The 23595-nt window shown below is 48.4% G+C and overlaps 1 protein-coding gene across 1 annotated transcript in view; it reads left to right on the top strand.

Annotated features, from left to right (window-relative positions):
- Positions 1-23595, top strand: part of LOC118382581 (CSC1-like protein 2) — a gene marked incomplete at its 3' end in the record, with an annotated part of 151872 nt that overhangs the window by 95415 nt on the left and 32862 nt on the right. Inside the window, 4 exon segments of the mRNA XM_052477525.1 lie at positions 3560-3713; positions 4291-4397; positions 6938-7024; positions 10226-10291. Of these exon segments, the coding sequence (XP_052333485.1) occupies positions 3560-3713; positions 4291-4397; positions 6938-7024; positions 10226-10291 (414 nt within the window).

The following is a 23595-nucleotide window of genomic DNA, read 5'->3' as shown; positions in this document are numbered from 1 at the left end:
GCCCCTCCTTTTGTAGACCTGGGAACCAATCACAGCTGGAGGCCTGCAGCCCCTCCTTTTGTAGACCTGGGAACCAATCACAGCTGGAGGCCTGCAGCCCCTCCTTTTGTAGACCTGGGAACCAATCACAGCTGGAGGCCTGCAGCCCCTCCTTTTGTAGACCTGGGAACCAATCACAGCTGGAGGCCTGCAGCCCCTCCTTTTGTAGACCTGGGAACCAATCACAGCTGGAGGCCTGCAGCCCCTCCTTTTGTAGACCTGGGGACCAATCACAGCTGGAGGCCTGCAGCCCCTCCTTTTGTAGACCTGGGGACCAATTACAGCTGGAGGCCTGCAGCCCCTCCTTTTGTAGACCTGGGGACCAATCACAGCTGGAGGCCTGCAGCCCCTCCTTTTGTAGACCTGGGGACCAATCACAGCTGGAGGCCTGCAGCCCCTCCTTTTGTAGACCTGGGGACCAATCACAGCTGGAGGCCTGCAGCCCCTCCTTTTGTAGACCTGGGGACCAATCACAGCTGGAGGCCTGCAGCCCCTCCTTTTGTAGACCTGGGGACCAATCACAGCTGGAGGCCTGCAGCCCCTCCTTTTGTAGACCTGAGGGCCAATTGCAGCTTGCAGCCCCTCCTTTTGTAGACCTGGGAACCAATTACAACTGGAGGCCTGCAGCCCCTCCTTTTGTAGACCTGGGGACCAATCACAGCTGGAGGCCTGCAGCCCCTCCTTTTGTAGACCTGGGAACCAATCACAGCTGGAGGCCTGCAGCCCCTCCTTTTGTAGACCTGGGGACCAATCACAGCTGGAGGCCTGCAGCCCCTCCTTTTGTAGACCTGGGGACCAATCACAGCTGGAGGCCTGCAGCCCCTCCTTTTGTAGACCTGGGGACCAATCACAACTGGAGGCCTGCAGCCCCTCCTTTTGTAGACCTGGGGACCAATCACAGCTGGAGGCCTGCAGCCCCTCCTTTTGTAGACCTGGGGACCAATCACAGCTGGAGGCCTGCAGCCCCTCCTTTTTGTAGACCTGGGGACCAATCACAGCTGGAGGCCTGCAGCCCCTCCTTTTGTAGACCTGGGGACCAATCACAGCTGGAGGCCTGCAGCCCCTCCTTTTGTAGACCTGGGGACCAATCACAGCTGGAGGCCTGCAGCCCCTCCTTTTGTAGACCTGGGGACCAATCACAGCTGGAGGCCTGCAGCCCCTCCTTTTGTAGACCTGGGGACCAATCACAGCTGGAGGCCTGCAGCCCCTCCTTTTGTAGACCTGGGGACCAATCACAGCTGGAGGCCTGCAGCCCCTCCTTTTGTAGACCTGGGGACCAATCACAGCTGGAGGCCTGCAGCCCCTCCTTTTGTAGACCTGGGGACCAATCACAGCTGGAGGCCTGCAGCCCCACCTTTTGTAGACCTGGGGACCAATCACAGCTGGAGGCCTGCAGCCCCTCCTTTTGTAGACCTGGGGACCAATCACAGCTGGAGGCCTGCAGCCCCTCCTTTTGTAGACCTGGGGACCAATCACAGCTGGAGGCCTGCAGCCCCACCTTTGTAGACCTGGGGACCAATCACAGCTGGAGGCCTGCAGCCCCTCCTTTTGTAGACCTGGGGACCAATCACAGCTGGAGGCCTGCAGCCCCTCCTAGACCTGAGGACCTGCTGGAGGCCTGCAGCCCCACCTTTTGTAGACCTGGGGACCAATCACAGCTGGAGGCCTGCAGCCCCTCCTTTTGTAGACCTGGGAACCAATCACAGCTGGAGGCCTGCAGCCCCTCCTTTTGTAGACCTGGGGACCAATCACAGCTGGAGGCCTGCAGCCCCTCCTTTTGTAGACCTGGGGACCAATTACAACTGGAGGCCTGCAGCCCCTCCTTTTGTAGACCTGGGGACCAATCACAGCTGGAGGCCTAATCGGTTATCTTATTAAAAACAGCAAACATTTCCCTCAACTCTATGGTAAAATGTGTATAATTGCAGGAAATGAAAGTCATTTAAAAAATATATTTGCTGTCATGACGGAGGCCACTTAAATGTTTTCTTGCTGGGGGTGGGGGGTGTAATGGATGTGTGGGGGTGGGGTGTAATGGATGTGGGGGGTGTAATGGATGTGTGTGGTGTGGGGGGTAATGGATGTGGTTCGGTGATTATGGTATTAATTGACAGAAGGTGCTGAGAAGTTGCTTTTTTTAGTCTCTTGAGGTCGAATGATGGAAATGCAGGGTATTAAAACCAACTTAAACACCTGGCCCAATCAAACACCCTGGCCCAACCAAAATACCTGGTCCGACCAAACCCAACCAAAACACCTGGCCCAACCAAACCCAACCAACACACCTGGCCCAACCAAACCCAACCAAAAAACCTGGCCCAACCAACACACCTGGCCCAAACAAACCCAACCAAAACACCTGGCCCAAACAAACCCAACCAAAGCACCTGGCCCAACCAAACCTAACCAAACACCTGGCCCAACCAAACCCAACCAAAGCACCTGGCCCAACCAAACCCAGCCAAACACCTGGCCCAACCAAACCCAGCCAAACACCTGGCCCAACCAAACCCAGCCAAACACCTGGCCCAACCAAACCCAGCCAAACACCTGGCCCAGCCAAACACCAAACCCAGCCAAACACCTGGCCCAGCCAAACACCAAACCCAACCAAACACCTGGCCCAACCAAACACCTGGCCCAACCAAACCCAACCAAACACCTGGCCCAACCAGACCCAACCAAACACCTGGCCCAACCAAACCCAACCAAACACCTGGCCCAACCAAACCTAACCAAACATCTGGCCCAACCAAACCCAAACAAAACACCTGGCCCAAACAAACCCAGCCAAATACCTGGCCCAACCAAACCCAGCCAAAACACCTGGCCCAACCAATCCCAGCCAAACACCTGGCCCAACCAAACCCAGCCAAACACCTGGCCCAACCAAACCCAACCAAACACCTGGCCCAACCAAACCCAACCAAACACCTGGCCCAACCAAACACCTGGCCCAACCAAACACCTGGCCCAACCAAACCCAACCAAACACCTGGTCCAACCAAACCCAACCAAACACCTGGCCCAAACACCTGGCCCAACCAAACACCTGGCCCAAAACCAAACACCTGGTCCAACCAAACCCAGCCAAACACCTGGCCCAACCAAACCCAGCCAAACACCTGGCCCAACCAAACCCAACCAAACACCTGGCCCAACCAAACCCAACCAAACACCTGGCCCAACCAAACACCCAACCAAACACCAAACACCTGGCCCAACCAAACCCAGCCAAACACCTGGCCCAACCAAACCCAGCCAAACACCTGGCCCAACCAAACCCAACCAAACACCTGGCCCAACCAAACACCTGGACCAGCCAAACACCTGGCCCAACCAAACCCAACCAAACACCTGGCCCAACCAAACCCAACCAAACACCTGGCCCAACCAAACCCAACCAAACACCTGGCCCAGCCAAACACCTGGCCCAACCAAACACCTGGCCCAACATACAGACAGCAAAGTTCTATTCTTGGATTGATTGACTGACCTGTCCTCTTCATGTTTCTCCCAGGGAGCATCTGTCAGTCGGAGGGTTCCCCTGGTGGCTGAGATGCTTCATCATCAACTGTATCCTCTTCCTCCTCCTCTTCTTCCTCACAACCCCCGCCATCATCATCTCCACCATGGACAAGTTCAACGTCACCAAGCCTGTCGAGTACCTCAACGTGAGTCACCTTTGACCTCTCTTAGTGAAGCTCAGGAGGTCGACCATAAGACGGCGTCCCAAATGGCACCCTATTCCCTATTATGGCACCCTATTCCCTATTATGGCACCCTATTCCCTATTATGGCACCCTATTCCCTATTTTGGCTCCCTATTATGGCACCCTATTCCCTATTTTGGCTCCCTATTATGGCACCCTATTCCCTATTTTGGCTCCCTATTATGGCACCCTATTCCCTATTTAGTGTACTATATAAAGAAATAAAGTCCTATTTGGGAGGCAGCCTCAGTGTGACCCTTTTCAAGCCAAGCTGGCCTGGTTACACAACCACTGTGCTGGAACTATCAGAGCCAGCAGAGTATTATTATTATTATTATTATTATTACGGTTTGGTTGACACTATAGTGGGAAAAGACCATTCATCTGTGTACTATTCCTAACCTTAACTGTTCACCTTGATCTTCAATTTTTCCCTCCTCCCCTTCTACCTCTCCTTCTCTTCTCCTCCTCCTCTTACTTCCTCTCCATCTTCTTCCTCCTCCCTCTTCCTCCTCCATCTCTTCCTCTCCTCCTCCAGAACCCCATCGTGACTCAGTTCTTCCCCACCCTGCTGCTGTGGGCCTTCTCCGCCCTGCTACCCACCATCGTGTACTATTCTGCCTTCTTCGAGGCCCACTGGACACGGTACCACTCACACACACACTGGACACGGTACCACACACACACTGGACACGGTACCACACACACACACACTGGACACGGTACCACACACACACTGGACACGGTACCACACACACTGGACACGGTACCACACACACTGGACACGGTACCACACACACTGGACACGGTACCACACACACTGGACACGGTACCACTCACACTGGACACGGTACCACACACACACTGGACACGGTACCACTCACACACACACTGGACACGGTACCACTCACACTGGACACACACACACACTGGACACGGTACCACTCACACACTGGACACGGTACCACTCACACTGGACACGGTACCACACACTCACACTGGACACGGTACCACACACACACTGGACACGGTACCACACACACTGGACACGGTACCACACACTCACAATGGACCACACACACACACTGGACACGGAACCACACACACACTGGACACGGTACCACACACACACTGGACACGGTACCACGGTACCACACACACACTGGACACGGTACCACTCACACACCCACTGGACACGGTACCACTCACACTGGACACGGTACCACACACACTGGACACGGTACCACACACACACTGGACACGGTACCACACACACTGGACACGGTACCACACACACTGGACACGGTACCACACACACTGGACACGGTACCACACACACTGGACACGGTACCACTCACTCACACTGGACACGGTACCACTCACACTGGACACGGTACCACACACTCACACTGGACACGGTACCACACACACACTGGACACGGTACCACTCACACTGGACACGGTACCACACACTCACACTGGACACGGTACCACACACACTGGACACGGTACCACTCACACTGGACACGGTACCACTCACTCACACTGGACACGGTACCACACACACACTGGACACGGTACCACTCACACTGGACACGGTACCACTCACACTGGACACGGTACCACACTCACAATGGACACGGTACCACACTCACAATGGACACGGTACCACACACACACTGGACACGGTACCACACACACTGGACACGGTACCACTCACACACTGGACACGGTACCACTCACACACTGGACACACACTGGACACGGTACCACTCACACACACTGGACACGGTACCACACACACTGGACACGGTACCACTCACTCACACTGGACACGGTACCACACACACACACACTGGACACGGTACCACTCACACACACACTGGACACGGTACCACTCACACACTGGACACGGTACCACTCACACTGGACACGGTACCACTCACACTGGACACGGTACCACACACACACTGGACACGGTACCACTCACACTGGACACGGTACCACTCACACTGGACACGGTACCACACACACTGGACACGGTACCACACACACTGGACACGGTACCACACACACTGGACACGGTACCACTCACACTGGACACGGTACCACTCACACTGGACACGGTACCACTCACTCACACTGGACACGGTACCACTCACTCACACTGGACACGGTACCACACACACTGGACACGGTACCACTCACACACACTGGACACGGTACCACACACACTGGACACGGTACCACACACACTGGACACGGTACCACTCACACTGGACACGGTACCACTCACACACACTGGACACGGTACCACACACACTGGTACCACTCACACTGGACACGGTACCACTCACACTGGACACGGTACCACTCACACACACACTGGACACGGTACCACACACACTGGACACGGTACCACTCACACTGGACACGGTACCACTCACACTCACACTGGACACGGTACCACTCACACTCACACTGGACACGGTACCACTCACACTGGACACGGTACCACTCACACTGGACACGGTACCACTCACACTGGACACGGTACCACTCACACACACACTGGACACGGTACCACACACACTGGACACGGTACCACTCACACTGGACACGGTACCACACACACTGGACACGGTACCACACACACTGGACACGGTACCACACACTCACACTGGACACGGTACCACACACACTCGACACGGTACCACTCACACTGGACACGGTACCACTCACACTGGACACGGTACCACACACACTGGACACGGTACCACACACACTGGACACGGTACCACTCACACTGGACACGGTACCACTCACACTGGACACGGTACCACTCACACACACACTGGACACGGTACCACTCACACTGGACACGGTACCACTCACACACACACTGGACACGGTACCACTCACACTGGACACGGTACCACACACACACACACTGGACACGGTACCACTCACACTGGACACGGTACCACTCACACACACAGTAAATGTTGATCTTTTCTACTGTGTATCTGGTCCCAGATCTGTTTGTCACTATGTAGGGGTTGGCAAAACCAGCACAAACTGATCTGGGACCTGGCTAACCTACTTAGGCCGGATAGCTCTTGTATTCTGTATTTGTCAATGTGTAATGTGGATAATGTTGATTTTTTTCCGTGTATTCTAATTAGGTCTGGAGAGAACAGGACCACAATGCATAAATGTTACACCTTCCTCATCTTCATGGTCTTACTGCTGCCCTCTCTAGGACTCAGCAGGTACTACACGTCTTCATTATTGTCCATTAACATTTTTAAATTGGGAATCGATTTGATTGGAGGTGCACAACACACTCCCTCCCCCACAACACACTCCCCCACAACACACTCCCCCAACACACAACACACTTCCCCGCAACACACTTCCCCCGCAACACACTCCCCCACAAGACACTCCCCACAAGCACCTCCCCCACAAGACACTCCCCACAAGACACTCCCCCACAAGACACTCCCCCAACACACTCCCCCACAAGACACTCCCCCACAAGACACTCCCCCACAAGAAACACACCCCCGCAACCACTCCCCACAAGACACTCCCCGCAACACCTCCCCCAACACAACAAGACACTCCCCACAAGACACTCCCCCACAACACACTCCCCCACAAGACCTCCCCACAAGACACTCCCCCCAAGACACTCCCCCACAACACACTCCCCACAAGACACTCCCCCACAAGACACTCCCCCACAAGACACTCCCCCACAAGACACTCCCCCACAAGACACTCCCCACAAGACACTCCCCCACAAGACACTCCCCCCAACACACTCCCCACAAGACACTCCCCCACAAGACACTCCCCACAAGACACTCCCCCAACACACTCCCCGCAACACACTCCCCCACAAGACACTCCCCGCAACACACTCCCCCCAACACACTCCCCCGCAAGACACTCCCCCACAAGACACTCCCCCACAACACACTCCCCACAAGACACTCCCCCACAAGACACTCCCCACAAGACACTCCCCCACAAGACACTCCCCCGCATCTCGTCATGATCCGTCCAGCCGTTACCGAGAACCACTATAACAGATTTTTGGACAGGGTCGTTAGCAGTAGGTTTGTCAGTCTAAGTGTTTTGCCCTAACCTTGCTTAAAGACGTCTTATTAAAACGAGGCTACAGAGTCCGAGGCTACAGAGTCTACAGAGTCCGTAATGTGGCATTTAGATCCATTTGGACTGAATAAGTTTGTAGGTGCAGCAGTTTTTATTAAATGTATAGTTAATAATCACAGACACATTTCCCTCCATTAAGTACCAACCCTGTGCTACCTTTTTATACTGTATATACAGTGGGGCAAAAAAAAAGTATTTAGTTAGCCACCAATTGTGCAAGTTCTCCCACTTAAAAAGATGAGAGAGACCTGTAATTTTCATCATAGGTACACTTCAACTATGAGAAAACAAAATGAAAAAAAAATCCAGAAAATCACATTGTAGGGTTTTTAATGAATTTATTTGCAAATTATGGTGGAAAATAAGTATTTGGTCAATAACAAAAGTTTATCTCAATACTTTGTTATATACCCTTTGTTGGCAATGACAGAGGTCAAATGTTTTCTGTAAGTCTTCACAAGGTTTTCAACAACACGGACTTTCAACTCCCTCCAAAGATTTTCTATGGGGTTGAGATCTGGAGACTGGCTAGGCCACTCCAGGACCTTGAAATGCTTCTTACGAAGCCACTCCTTCATTGCCCGGGCGGTGTGTTTGGGATCATTGTCATGCTGAAAGACCCAGCCACGTTTCATCTTCAATGCCCTTGCTGATAGGAGGTTTTCACTCAAAATCCCACAATACATGGCCCCATTCATTCTTTCCTTTACACGGATCAGTCATCCTGGTTCCTTTGCAGAAAAACAGCCCCAAAGCATGATGTTTCCACCCCCATGCTTCACAGTAGGTATGGTGTTCTTTGGATGCAACTCAGCATTCTTTGACCTCCAAACACGACGAGTTGAGTTTTTACCAAAAGTTCTATTTTGGTTTCATCTGACCATATGACATTCTCCCAATCTTCTTCTGGATCATCCAAATGCTCTCTAACAAACTTCAGACGGGCCTGGACTTGTACTGGCTTAAGCAGGGGGACACATCTTGCACTGCAGGATTTGAGTCCCTGGCGGCGTAGTGTGTTACTGATGGTAGGCTTTGTTACTTTGGTCCCAGCTCTCTGCTGGTCATTCACTAGGTCCCCCTGTGTGGTTCTGGGATTTTTGCTCACTGTTCTTGTGATCATTTTGACCCCACGGGGTGAGATCTTGCGTGGAGCCCCAGATCGAGGGAGATTATCAGTGGTCTTGTATGTCTTCCATTTCCTAATAATTGCTCCCACAGTTGATTTCTTCAAACCAAGCTGCTTACCTATTGCAGAGTCAGTCTTCCCAGCCTGGTGCAGGTCTACAATTTTGTTTCTGATGTCCTTTGACAGCTCTTTGGTCTTGGCCATAGTGGAGTTTGGAGTGTGAATGTTTGAGGTTGTGGACAGGTGTATTTTATACTGATAACAAGTTCAAACAGGTGCCATTAATGCAGGTAACGAGTGGAGGACAGAGGAGCCTCTTAAAGAAGAAGTTACAGGTCTGTGAGAGCCAGAAATCTTGCTTGTTTGTAGGTGACCAAATATTTATTTTCCACCATAATTTGCAAATAAATTCATAACAAATCCTACAATGTGATTTTCTGGATGTTTTAAACGTATTTGGCTAAGGTGTATGTAAACTTCTGACTTCAACTGTATACATATATTTTTAAGTTGTAGAGCATGGCGCTTGTAACGCCAGGGAGTGGGTTCGATTCCCGGGACCACCCATACGTAGAATGTATGCACACATGACTGTAAGTGCGGATAAAAGCGTCTGCGAAATGGCATATTTTTTTAATATTTTTTTATTGTCTTTGGTATGACCCTACCAGGGATCGAACTCCCAACCTTCCATTCTGAGGGCGGACACCCCACTGAATGCGGACACTCTCAATGGAGCCCATCACTAGCCTTGATCTGGGTTCACTGGCCTTAATCTGGGTTCACTAGCCTTAATCTGGGTTCACTGGCCTTAATCTGGGTTCACTAGCCTTAATCTGGGTTCACTAGCCTTAATCTGGGTTCACTAGCCTTAATCTGGGTTCACTCTCCTTAATCTGGGTTCACTCTCCTTAATCTGGGTTCACTCGCCTTAATCTGGGTTCACTGGCCTTAATCTGGGTTCACTAGCCTTAATCTGGGTTCACTAGCTTTAATCTGGGTTCACTCACCTTAATCTGGGTTCACTATTCTTAATCTGGGTTCACTAGCCTTAATCTGGGTGCAGGAAACTGTCTCTTTATGTTCCCATTCTCAGTCATGGAGTCTCTAATCCCATCGTCTCCTATCACTCTGAGAACTGTTTCCTTCTTCCTTCCAGTCTGGACGTTTTCTTCCGATGGCTGTTTGACAAGCGCTTCCTGGCTGACGCTGCCGTGAGGTTTGAGTAAGTAGCAGTTCCTAGTTCCTCACCAAATTTCTTCCTAGGTTCCTGGCGTCTAGAGAGTTTTTTTTTTTTTCTCCAAGCCACCGTACCCTCTACATCTGCATTGCTTGCTGTTTGGCGTTTTAGGCCGGCTGTCTGTATAAGCACATTGTGACATCGTCTGGTGTATAAAAAAACATATATTTTTTAAGGGCTTTAATTAAAATACAGTTGATGGATTTGACCACACTGTCAGTCACAAGACATTACTTTGGTTGAATGAGACTTGCCTATCAGCCTCAGAATGATATTTTCTACATCTTATGTAATTGTTGTTGAACATTACATGGGTATGTCCTTACTCGTCAGCAGCGGTAACTCAATCTTTATGGTAGCGGCCTAGCCAGGGGTATTTAATCTGTTTAGTATCGTCTTTAGGAAGGGCTGAACCCCTAGCGGCCTAGCCAGGGGTATTTAATCTGTTAGTTTAGTGTCGTCTTTAGGAAGGGCTGAACCCCTAGCAGTCTAGCCAGGGGTATTTAATCTGTTAGTTTAGTGTCGTCTTTAGGAAGGGCTGAACCCCTAGCAGTCTAGCCAGGGGTATTTAATCTGTTTAGTATCGTCTTTAGGAAGGGCTGAGCCCCTAGCGGCCTAGCCAGGGGTATTTAATCTGTTAGTTTAGTATCGTCTTTAGGAAGCAGCCTAGCCAGGGGTATTTAATCTGTTTAGTATCGTCTTTAGGAAGGGCTGAGCCCCTAGCGGCCTAGCCAGGGGTATTTAATCTGTTAGTTTAGTATCGTCTTTAGGAAGCAGCCTAGCCAGGGGTATTTAATCTGTTTAGTATCGTCTTTAGGAAGGGCTGAGCCCCTAGCGGCCTAGCCAGGGGTATTTAATCTGTTAGTTTAATCGTCTTTCAGTTAACCAGGGGTATTTAATCTGTTTAGTATCGTCTTTAGGAAGGGCTGAGCCCCTAGCGGCCTAGCCAGGGGTATTTAATCTGTTAGTTTAGTATCGTCTTTAGGAAGCAGCCTAGCCAGGGGTATTTAATCTGTTTAGTATCGTCTTTAGGAAGGGCTGAACCCCTAGCGGCCTAGCCAGGGGTATTTAATCTGTTAGTATCGTCTTTAGGAAGGGCTGAACCCCTAGCGGCCTAGCCAGGGGTATTTAATCTGTTAGTATCGTCTTTAGGAAGGGCTGAACCCCTAGCAGCCTAGCCAGGGGTATTTAATCTGTTAGTATCGTCTTTAGGAAGGGCTGAACCACTAGCAGTCTAGCCAGGGGTATTTAATCTGTTAGTATCGTCTTTAGGAAGGGCTGAACCCCTAGCGGCCTAACCAGGGGTATTTAATCTGTTAGTTTAGTATCGTCTTTAGGAAGGGCTGAACCACTAGCAGCCTAGCCAGGGGTATTTAATCTGTTAGTATCGTCTTTAGGAAGGGCTGAACCCCTAGCGGCCTAACCAGGGGTATTTAATCTGTTAGTTTAGTATCGTCTTTAGGAAGGGCTGAACCCCTAGCAGCCTAGCCAGGGGTATTTAATCTGTTAGTATCGTCTTTAGGAAGGGCTGAACCCCTAGCAGCCTAGCCAGGGGTATTTAATCTGTTTAGTATCGTCTTTAGGAAGGGCTGAACCACTAGCAGCCTAGCCAGGGGTATTTAATCTGTTAGTGTCGTCTTTAGGAAGGGCTGAACCCCTAGCAGTCTAACCAGGGGTATTTAATCTGTTTAGTATCGTCTTTAGGAAGGGCTGAACCCCTAGCGGCCTAGCCAGGGGTATTTAATCTGTTAGTTTAGTATCGTCTTTAGGAAGGGCTGAACCCCTAGAGGTCTAGCCAGGGGTATTTAATCTGTTTAGTATCGTCTTTAGGAAGGGCTGAACCCCTAGCAGCCTAACCAGGGGTATTTAATCTGTTAGTTTAGTATCGTCTTTAGGAAGGGCTGAACCCCTAGCGGCCTAGCCAGGGGTATTTAATCTGTTAGTTTAGTATCGTCTTTAGGAAGGGCTGAACCCCTAGCGGCCTAACCAGGGGTATTTAATCTGTTAGTTTAGTGTCGTCTTTAGGAAGGGCTGAACCCCTAGCGGCCTAACCAGGGGTATTTAATCTGTTAGTTTAGTGTCGTCTTTAGGAAGGGCTGAACCCCTAGCGGCCTAACCAGGGGTATTTAATCTGTTAGTTTAGTGTCGTCTTTAGGAAGGGCTGAACCCCTAGCAGTCTAACCAGGGGTATTTAATCTGTTAGTTTAGTGTCGTCTTTAGGAAGGGCTGAACCCCTAGCAGCCTAGCCAGGGGTATTTAATCTGTTAGTTTAGTGTCGTCTTTAGGAAGGGCTGAACCCCTAGCAGCCTAGCCAGGGGTATTTAATCTGTTAGTTTAGTGTCGTCTTTAGGAAGGGCTGAACCCCTAGCAGCCTAGCCAGGGGTATTTAATCTGTTAGTTTAGTGTCGTCTTTAGGAAGGGCTGAACCCCTAGCAGTCTAACCAGGGGTATTTAATCTGTTAGTTTAGTGTCGTCTTTAGGAAGGGCTGAACCCCTAGCAGCCTAGCCAGGGGTATTTAATCTGTTAGTTTAGTGTCGTCTTTAGGAAGGGCTGAACCCCTAGCGGCCTAACCAGGGGTATTTAATCTGTTAGTTTAGTGTCGTCTTTAGGAAGGGCTGAACCCCTAGCGGCCTAACCAGGGGTATTTAATCTGTTAGTTTAGTGTCGTCTTTAGGAAGGGCTGAACCCCTAGCGGCCTAACCAGGGGTATTTAATCTGTTAGTTTAGTGTCGTCTTTAGGAAGGGCTGAACCCTAGCGGTCTAACCAGGGGTATTTAATCTGTTAGTTTAGTGTCGTCTTTAGGAAGGGCTGAACCCCTAGCAGCCTAGCCAGGGGTATTTAATCTGTTAGTTTAGTGTCGTCTTTAGGAAGGGCTGAACCCCTAGCAGCCTAACCAGGGGTATTTAATCTGTTAGTTTAGTGTCGTCTTTAGGAAGGGCTGAACCCCTAGCAGCCTAGCCAGGGGTATTTAATCTGTTAGTTTAGTGTCGTCTTTAGGAAGGGCTGAACCCCTAGCGGCCTAACCAGGGGTATTTAATCTGTTAGTTTAGTGTCGTCTTGAGGAAGGGCTGAACCCCTAGCAGCCTAACCAAGGGTATTTAATCTGTTAGCTTAGTATCGTCTTTAGGAAGGGCTGAGCCCCTAGCAGCCTAACCAGGGGTATTTTAATCTGTTTAGTGTCGTCTTTAGGAAGGGCTGAACCCCTAGCGGCCTAACCAGGGGTATTTTAATCTGTTAGTTTAGTGTCGTCTTTAGGAAGGGCTGAACCCCTAGCGGCCTAGCCAGGGGTATTTTAATCTGTTAGTATCGTTTTAGGAAGGGCTGAACCCCTAGCGGCCTAACCAGGGGTATTTTAATCTGTTAGTTTAGTGTCGTCTTTAGGAAGGGCTGAACCCCTAGCAGTCTAACCAGGGGTATTTTAATCTGTTAGTTTAGTGTCGTCTTTAGGAAGGGCTGAACCCTAGCAGCCTAGCCAGGGGTATTTTAATCTGTTAGTTTAGTGTCGTCTTTAGGAAGGGCTGAACCCTAGAGGTCTAGCCAGGGGTATTTTAATCTGTTGTTTAGTATCGTCTTTAGGAAGGGCTGAACCCCTAGCAGTCTAACCAGGGGTATTTTAATCTGTTAGTTTAGTATCGTCTTTAGGAAGGGCTGAACCCCTAGCGGCCTAGCCAGGGGTATTTTAATCTGTTAGTTTAGTATCGTCTTTAGGAAGGGCTGAACCCCTAGCGGCCTAACCAGGGGTATTTTAATCTGTTAGTTTAGTATCGTCTTTAGGAAGGGCTGAACCCCTAGCAGCCTAACCAGGGGTATTTTAATCTGTTAGTTTAGTGTCGTCTTGAGGAAGGGCTGAACCCCTAGCAGCCTAACCAAGGGTATTTAATCTGTTAGTTTAGTATCGTCTTTAGGAAGGGCTGAACCACTAGCAGTCTAGCCAGGGGTATTTAATCTGTTTAGTATCGTCTTTAGGAAGGGCTGAACCCCTAGCAGTCTAGCCAGGGGTATTTTAATCTGTTAGTGTCGTCTTTAGGAAGGGCTGAACCCCTAGCAGTCTAGCCAGGGGTATTTTAATCTGTTAGTGTCGTCTTTAGGAAGGGCTGAACCCCTAGCGGCCTAGCCAGGGGTATTTTAATCTGTTAGTTTAGTATCGTCTTTAGGAAGGGCTGAACCCCTAGCGGCCTAACCAGGGGTATTTAATCTGTTTAGTATCGTCTTTAGGAAGGGCTGAACCCCTAGCGGCCTAGCCAGGGGTATTTAATCTGTTTAGTATCGTCTCTAGGAAGGGCTGAACCCCTAGCAGTCTAACCAGGGGTATTTAATCTGTTTAGTATCGTCTTTAGGAAGGGCTGAACCCCTAGCAGTCTAGCCAGGGGTATTTTAATCTGTTAGTTTAGTATCGTCTTTAGGAAGGGCTGAGCCCCTAGCAGTCTAACCAGGGGTATTTAATCTGTTTAGTATCGTCTTTAGGAAGGGCTGAACCCCTAGCAGTCTAGCCAGGGGTATTTTAATCTGTTAGTTTAGTATCGTCTTTAGGAAGGGCTGAACCCCTAGCAGTCTAACCAGGGGTATTTAATCTGTTTAGTATCGTCTTAGGAAGGGCTGAACCCCTAGCAGTCTAGCCAGGGGTATTTAATCTGTTTAGTATCGTCTCTAGGAAGGGCTGAACCCCTAGCGGCCTAGCCAGGGGTATTTAATCTGTTTAGTATCGTCTCTAGGAAGGGCTGAACCCCTAGCGGCCTAGCCAGGGGTATTTTAATCTATTTAGTATCGTCTTTAGGAAGGGCTGAACCCCTAGCGGCCTAGCCAGGGGTATTTTAATCTATTTAGTATCGTCTCTAGGAAGGGCAGAACCCCTAGCAGTCTAACCAGGGGTATTTAATCTGTTTAGTATCGTCTTTAGGAAGGGCTGAACCCCTAGCGGCCTAGCCAGGGGTATTTTAATCTGTTTAGTATCGTCTTTAGGAAGGGCAGAACCCCTAGCAGTCTAGCCAGGGGTATTTTAATCTATTTAGTATCGTCTTTAGGAAGGGCAGAACCCCTAGCAGTCTAGCCAGGGGTATTTTAATCTATTTAGTATCGTCTTTAGGAAGGGCTGAACCCCTAGCGGCCTAACCAGGGGTATTTTAATCTGTTTAGTATCGTCTTTAGGAAGGGCTGAACCCCTAGCGGCCTAGCCAGGGGTATTTTAATCTGTTTAGTATCGTCTTTAGGAAGGGCAGAACCCCTAGCAGCCTAACCAGGGGTATTTTAATCTGTTTAGTATCGTCTTTAGGAAGGGCTGAACCCCTAGCGGTCTAGCCAGGGGTATTTTAATCTGTTTAGTATCGTCTTTAGGAAGGGCTGAGCCCCTAGAGGTCTAGCCAGGGGTATTTTAATCTGTTAGTTTAGTATCGTCTTTAGGAAGGGCTGAACCCCTAGCAGTCTAACCAGGGGTATTTTAATCTGTTAGTTTAGTGTCGTCTTTAGGAAGGGCTGAACCCCTAGCAGTCTAACCAGGGGTATTTTAATCTGTTAGTTTAGTATCGTCTTTAGGAAGGGCTGAACCCCTAGCAGTCTAACCAGGGGTATTTTAATCTGTTAGTTTAGTGTCGTCTTTAGGAAGGGCTGAACCCCTAGCAGTCTAACCAGGGGTATTTTAATCTGTTAGTTTAGTATCGTCTTTAGGAAGGGCAGAACCCCTAGCAGTCTAACCAGGGTATTTTAATCTGTTAGTTTAGTATCGTCTTTAGGAAGGGCTGAACCCCTAACAGTCTAACCAGGGTATTTTAATCTGTTAGTTTAGTATCGTCTTTAGGAAGGGCTGAACCCCTAGCAGTCTAACCAGGGGTATTTTAATCTGTTAGTTTAGTGTCGTCTTTAGGAAGGGCTGAACCCCTAGCAGTCTAACCAGGGGTATTTTAATCTGTTAGTTTAGTATCGTCTTTAGGAAGGGCTGAACCCCTAGCAGTCTAACCAGGGGTATTTTAATCTGTTAGTTTAGTGTCGTCTTTAGGAAGGGCTGAACCCCTAGCAGTCTAACCAGGGGTATTTTAATCTGTTAGTTTAGTATCGTCTTTAGGAAGGGCAGAACCCCTAGCAGTCTAACCAGGGGTATTTTAATCTGTTAGTTTAGTATCGTCTTTAGGAAGGGCTGAACCCCTAACAGTCTAACCAGGGGTATTTTAATCTGTTAGTTTAGTATCGTCTTTAGGAAGGGCTGAACCCCTAGCGGCCTAGCCAGGGGTATTTTAATCTGTTTAGTATCGTCTTTAGGAAGGGCTGAACCCCTAGCGGCCTAGCCAGGGGTATTTTAATCTGTTTAGTATCGTCTTTAGGAAAGGCTGAACCCCTAGCAGTCTAGCCAGGGGTATTTTAATCTGTTAGTTTAGTGTCGTCTTTAGGAAGGGCTGAACCCCTAGCGGCCTAGCCAGGGGTATTTTAATCTGTTAGTTTAGTGTCGTCTTTAGGAAGGGCTGAACCCCTAGCAGCCTAGCCAGGGGTATTTAATCTGTTAGTTTAGTATCGTCTTTAGGAAGGGCTGAGCCCCTAGCAGCCTAACCAGGGGTATTTTAATCTGTTAGTTTAGTATCGTCTTTAGGAAGGGCTGAACCCCTAGCAGCCTAACCAGGGGTATTTTAATCTGTTAGTTTAGTATCGTCTCTAGGAAGGGCTGAACCCCTAGCGGCCTAGCCAGGGGTATTTTAATCTGTTTAGTGTCGTCTTTAGGAAGGGCTGAAGCCCTAGCGGCCTAACCAGGGGTATTTAATCTGTTAGTTTAGTGTCGTCTTTAGGAAGGGCTGAACCCCTAGCGGCCTAACCAGGGGTATTTAATCTGTTAGTTTAGTGTCGTCTTTAGGAAGGGCTGAACCCCTAGCAGTCTAACCAGGGGTATTTAATCTGTTAGTTTAGTGTCGTCTTTAGGAAGGGCTGAACCCCTAGCAGCCTAGCCAGGGGTATTTAATCTGTTAGTTTAATCGTCTTTAGGAAGGGCTGAACCCCTAGCAGCCTAGCCAGGGGTATTTAATCTGTTAGTTTAGTGTCGTCTTTAGGAAGGGCTGAACCCCTAGCAGCCTAGCCAGGGGTATTTAATCTGTTAGTTTAGTGTCGTCTTTAGGAAGGGCTGAACCCCTAGCAGTCTAACCAGGGGTATTTAATCTGTTAGTTTAGTGTCGTCTTTAGGAAGGGCTGAACCCCTAGCAGCCTAGCCAGGGGTATTTAATCTGTTAGTTTAGTGTCGTCTTTAGGAAGGGCTGAACCCCTAGCGGCCTAACCAGGGGTATTTAATCTGTTAGTTTAGTGTCGTCTTTAGGAAGGGCTGAACCCCTAGCGGCCTAACCAGGGGTATTTAATCTGTTAGTTTAGTGTCGTCTTTAGGAAGGGCTGAACCCCTAGCGGCCTAACCAGGGGTATTTAATCTGTTAGTTTAGTGTCGTCTTTAGGAAGGGCTGAACCCCTAGCAGTCTAACCAGGGGTATTTAATCTGTTAGTTTAGTGTCGTCTTTAGGAAGGGCTGAACCCCTAGCAGCCTAGCCAGGGGTATTTAATCTGTTAGTTTAGTGTCGTCTTTAGGAAGGGCTGAACCCCTAGCAGCCTAACCAGGGGTATTTAATCTGTTAGTTTAGTGTCGTCTTTAGGAAGGGCTGAACCCCTAGCAGCCTAGCCAGGGGTATTTAATCTGTTAGTTTAGTGTCGTCTTTAGGAAGGGCTGAACCCCTAGCAGCCTAACCAGGGGTATTTAATCTGTTAGTTTAGTGTCGTCTTGAGGAAGGGCTGAACCCCTAGCAGCCTAACCAAGGGTATTTAATCTGTTAGCTTAGTATCGTCTTTAGGAAGGGCTGAGCCCCTAGCAGCCTAACCAGGGGTATTTTAATCTGTTTAGTGTCGTCTTTAGGAAGGGCTGAACCCCTAGCGGCCTAACCAGGGGTATTTTAATCTGTTAGTTTAGTGTCGTCTTTAGGAAGGGCTGAACCCCTAGCGGCCTAGCCAGGGGTATTTTAATCTGTTAGTATCGTTTTAGGAAGGGCTGAACCCCTAGCCTAACCAGGGTATTTTAATCTGTTAGTTTAGTGTCGTCTTTAGGAAGGGCTGAACCCTAGCAGTCTAACCAGGGGTATTTTAATCTGTTAGTTTAGTGTCGTCTTTAGGAAGGGCTGAACCCTAGCAGCCTAGCCAGGGGTATTTTAATCTGTTAGTTTAGTGTCGTCTTTAGGAAGGGCTGAACCCTAGAGGTCTAGCCAGGGGTATTTTAATCTGTTAGTTTAGTATCGTCTTCAGGAAGGGCTGAACCCCTAGCAGTCTAACCAGGGGTATTTTAATCTGTTAGTTTAGTATCGTCTTTAGGAAGGGCTGAACCCCTAGCGGCCTAGCCAGGGGTATTTTAATCTGTTAGTTTAGTATCGTCTTTAGGAAGGGCTGAACCCCTAGCGGCCTAACCAGGGGTATTTTAATCTGTTAGTTTAGTATCGTCTTTAGGAAGGGCTGAACCCCTAGCAGCCTAACCAGGGGTATTTTAATCTGTTAGTTTAGTGTCGTCTTGAGGAAGGGCTGAACCCCTAGCAGCCTAACCAAGGGTATTTAATCTGTTAGTTTAGTATCGTCTTTAGGAAGGGCTGAACCACTAGCAGTCTAGCCAGGGGTATTTAATCTGTTTAGTATCGTCTTTAGGAAGGGCTGAACCCCTAGCAGTCTAGCCAGGGGTATTTTAATCTGTTAGTGTCGTCTTTAGGAAGGGCTGAACCCCTAGCAGTCTAGCCAGGGGTATTTTAATCTGTTAGTGTCGTCTTTAGGAAGGGCTGAACCCCTAGCAGTCTAGCCAGGGGTATTTTAATCTGTTAGTGTCGTCTTTAGGAAGGGCTGAACCCCTAGCGGCCTAGCCAGGGGTATTTTAATCTGTTAGTTTAGTATCGTCTTTAGGAAGGGCTGAACCCCTAGCGGCCTAACCAGGGGTATTTAATCTGTTTAGTATCGTCTTTAGGAAGGGCTGAACCCCTAGCGGCCTAGCCAGGGGTATTTAATCTGTTTAGTATCGTCTCTAGGAAGGGCTTAGCAGTCTAACCAGGGGTATTTAATCTGTTTAGTATCGTCTTTAGGAAGGGCTGAACCCCTAGCAGTCTAGCCAGGGGTATTTTAATCTGTTAGTTTAGTATCGTCTTTAGGAAGGGCTGAGCCCCTAGCAGTCTAACCAGGGGTATTTAATCTGTTTAGTATCGTCTTTAGGAAGGGCTGAACCCCTAGCAGTCTAGCCAGGGGTATTTTAATCTGTTAGTTTAGTATCGTCTTTAGGAAGGGCTGAACCCCTAGCAGTCTAACCAGGGGTATTTAATCTGTTTAGTATCGTCTATAGGAAGGGCTGAACCCCTAGCAGTCTAGCCAGGGGTATTTAATCTGTTTAGTATCGTCTCTAGGAAGGGCTGAACCCCTAGCGGCCTAGCCAGGGGTATTTAATCTGTTTAGTATCGTCTCCTAGCCTAGCCAGGGGTATTTTAATCTATTTAGTATCGTCTTTAGGAAGGGCTGAACCCCTAGCGGCCTAGCCAGGGGTATTTTAATCTATTTAGTATCGTCTCTAGGAAGGGCAGAACCCCTAGCAGTCTAACCAGGGGTATTTAATCTGTTTAGTATCGTCTTTAGGAAGGGCTGAACCCTAGCGGCCTAGCCAGGGGTATTTTAATCTGTTTAGTATCGTCTTTAGGAAGGGCAGAACCCCTAGCAGTCTAGCCAGGGGTATTTTAATCTATTTAGTATCGTCTTTAGGAAGGGCAGAACCCTAGCAGTCTAGCCAGGGTATTTTAATCTATTTAGTATCGTCTTTAGGAAAGGGTATTTTAATCTGTTTAGTATCGTCTTTAGGAAGGGCTGAACCCCTAGCGGCCTAGCCAGGGGTATTTTAATCTGTTTAGTATCGTCTTTAGGAAGGGCAGAACCCCTAGCAGCCTAACCAGGGGTATTTTAATCTGTTTAGTATCGTCTTTAGGAAGGGCTGAACCCCTAGCGGTCTAGCCAGGGGTATTTTAATCTGTTTAGTATCGTCTTTAGGAAGGGCTGAGCCCCTAGAGGTCTAGCCAGGGGTATTTTAATCTGTTAGTTTAGTATCGTCTTTAGGAAGGGCTGAACCCCTAGCAGTCTAACCAGGGGTATTTTAATCTGTTAGTTTAGTGTCGTCTTTAGGAAGGGCTGAACCCCTAGCAGTCTAACCAGGGGTATTTTAATCTGTTAGTTTAGTATCGTCTTTAGGAAGGGCTGAACCCCTAGCAGTCTAACCAGGGGTATTTTAATCTGTTAGTTTAGTGTCGTCTTTAGGAAGGGCTGAACCCCTAGCAGTCTAACCAGGGGTATTTTAATCTGTTAGTTTAGTATCGTCTTTAGGAAGGGCAGAACCCCTAGCAGTCTAACCAGGGGTATTTTAATCTGTTAGTTTAGTATCGTCTTTAGGAAGGGCTGAACCCCTAACAGTCTAACCAGGGGTATTTTAATCTGTTAGTTTAGTATCGTCTTTAGGAAGGGCTGAACCCCTAGCAGTCTAACCAGGGGTATTTTAATCTGTTAGTTTAGTGTCGTCTTTAGGAAGGGCTGAACCCCTAGCAGTCTAACCAGGGGTATTTTAATCTGTTAGTTTAGTATCGTCTTTAGGAAGGGCTGAACCCCTAGCAGTCTAACCAGGGGTATTTTAATCTGTTAGTTTAGTGTCGTCTTTAGGAAGGGCTGAACCCCTAGCAGTCTAACCAGGGGTATTTTAATCTGTTAGTTTAGTATCGTCTTTTTAGTCTAACCAGGGGTATTTTAATCTGTTAGTTTAGTATCGTCTTTAGGAAGGGCTGAACCCCTAACAGTCTAACCAGGGGTATTTTAATCTGTTAGTTTAGTATCGTCTTTAGGAAGGGCTGAACTAGCCAGGGGTATTTTAATCTGTTTAGTATTGTCTTTAGGAAGGGCTGAACCCCTAGCGGCCTAGCCAGGGGTATTTTAATCTGTTTAGTATCGTCTTTAGGAAAGGCTGAACCCCTAGCAGTCTAGCCAGGGGTATTTTAATCTGTTAGTTTAGTGTCGTCTTTAGGAAGGGCTGAACCCCTAGCGGCCTAGCCAGGGGTATTTTAATCTGTTAGTTTAGTGTCGTCTTTAGGAAGGGCTGAACCCCTAGCAGCCTAGCCAGGGGTATTTAATCTGTTAGTTTAGTATCGTCTTTAGGAAGGGCTGAGCCCCTAGCAGCCTAACCAGGGGTATTTTAATCTGTTAGTTTAGTATCGTCTTTAGGAAGGGCTGAACCCCTAGCAGCCTAACCAGGGGTATTTTAATCTGTTAGTTTAGTATCGTCTCTAGGAAGGGCTGAACCCCTAGCGGCCTAGCCAGGGGTATTTTAATCTGTTTAGTCTTTTTAGTCTACCAGGGGTATTTTAATCTGTTAGTTTAGTCTTTAGGAAGGGCTGAACCCCTAGCAGTCTAACCAGGGGTATTTTAATCTGTTAGTTTAGTATCGTCTTTAGGAAGGGCTGAACCCCTAGCGGCCTAGCCAGGGGTATTTTAATCTGTTAGTTTAGTATCGTCTTTAGGAAGGGCTGAACCCTAGCAGTCTAACCAGGGGTATTTTAATCTGTTAGTTTAGTATCGTCTTTAGGAAGGGCTGAACCCCTAGCAGCCTAACCAGGGGTATTTTAATTAGTTTAGTGTCGTCTTGAGGAAGGGCTGAACCCCTCTAACCAAGGGTATTTTAATCTGTTAGTTTAGTATCGTCTTTAGGAAGGGCTGAGCCCCTAGCAGCCTAACCAGGGGTATTTTAATCTGTTTAGTGTCGTCTTTAGGAAGGGCTGAACCCCTAGCGGCCTAACCAGGGGTATTTTAATCTGTTAGTTTAGTGTCGTCTTTAGGAAGGGCTGAACCCCTAGCGGCCTAGCCAGGGGTATTTTAATCTGTTAGTATCGTTTTAGGAAGGGCTGAACCCCTAGCGGCCTAACCAGGGGTATTTTAATCTGTTAGTTTAGTGTCGTCTTTAGGAAGGGCTGAACCCCTAGCAGTCTAACCAGGGGTATTTTAATCTGTTAGTTTAGTGTCGTCTTTAGGAAGGGCTGAACCCCTAGCAGCCTAGCCAGGGGTATTTTAATCTGTTAGTTTAGTGTCGTCTTTAGGAAGGGCTGAACCCCTAGCAGCCTAGCCAGGGGTATTTTAATCTGTTAGTTTAGTATCGTCTTTAGGAAGCAGCCTAGCCAGGGGTATTTAATCTGTTAGTTTAGTATCGTCTTTAGGAAGGGCTGAACCCCTAGCGGCCTAGCCAGGGGTATTTTAATCTGTTAGTTTAGTATCGTCTTTAGGAAGGGCTGAACCCCTAGCGGCCTAACCAGGGGTATTTTAATCTGTTAGTTTAGTATCGTCTTTAGGAAGGGCTGAACCCCTAGCAGCCTAACCAGGGGTATTTTAATCTGTTAGTTTAGTGTCGTCTTGAGGAAGGGCTGAACCCCTAGCAGCCTAACCAAGGGTATTTAATCTGTTAGTTTAGTATCGTCTTTAGGAAGGGCTGAACCACTAGCAGTCTAGCCAGGGGTATTTAATCTGTTAGTGTCGTCTTTAGGAAGGGCTGAACCCCTAGCAGTCTAGCCAGGGGTATTTTAATCTGTTAGTGTCGTCTTTAGGAAGGGCTGAACCCCTAGCAGTCTAGCCAGGGGTATTTTAATCTGTTAGTGTCGTCTTTAGGAAGGGCCAGTCTAACCAGGGGTATTTTAATCTGTTAGTAGTCGTCTTTAGGAAGGGCTGAACCCCTAGCAGCTAGCCTATTTTAAGGGTGTATTTTAATCTGTTAGTTTAAGTATCGTCTTTAGGAAGGGCTGAACCCCTAGCAGCCTAGCCAGGGGTATTTTAATCTGTTTAGTGTCGTCTTTAGGAAGGGCTGAACCCCTAGCGGCCTAGCCAGGGTATTTTAATCTGTTAGTTTAGTATCGTCTTTAGGAAGGGCTGAACCCCTAGCGGCCTAACCAGGGTATTTAATCTGTTTAATCTGTCTTTAGTATTTAAGTATCGTCTCTAGGAAGGGCTGAACCCCTAGCAGTCTAACCAGGGGTATTTTAATCTGTTTAGTATCGTCTTTAGGAAGGGCTGAACCCCCCTAGCCAGGGGTATTTTAATCTGTTAGTTTAGTACCAGGAGCCCTAGCAGTCTAACCAGGGGTATTTTAATCTGTTTAGTATCGTCTTTAGGAAGGGCTGAACCCCTAGCAGTCTAGCCAGGGGTATTTTAATCTGTTAGTTTAGTATCGTCTTTAGGAAGGGCTGAACCCCTAGCAGTCTAACCAGGGGTATTTTAATCTGTTGTTTAGTATCGTCTTTA

The sequence above is a fragment of the Oncorhynchus keta genome, chromosome 24, assembly GCF_023373465.1.
Source record: "Oncorhynchus keta strain PuntledgeMale-10-30-2019 chromosome 24, Oket_V2, whole genome shotgun sequence".
In the NCBI taxonomy this organism is placed as follows: domain Eukaryota; kingdom Metazoa; phylum Chordata; class Actinopteri; order Salmoniformes; family Salmonidae; genus Oncorhynchus; species Oncorhynchus keta.
Note: the sequence above shows the minus strand (reverse complement) of the source record. Positions and strands in the feature narration are given on the sequence as shown.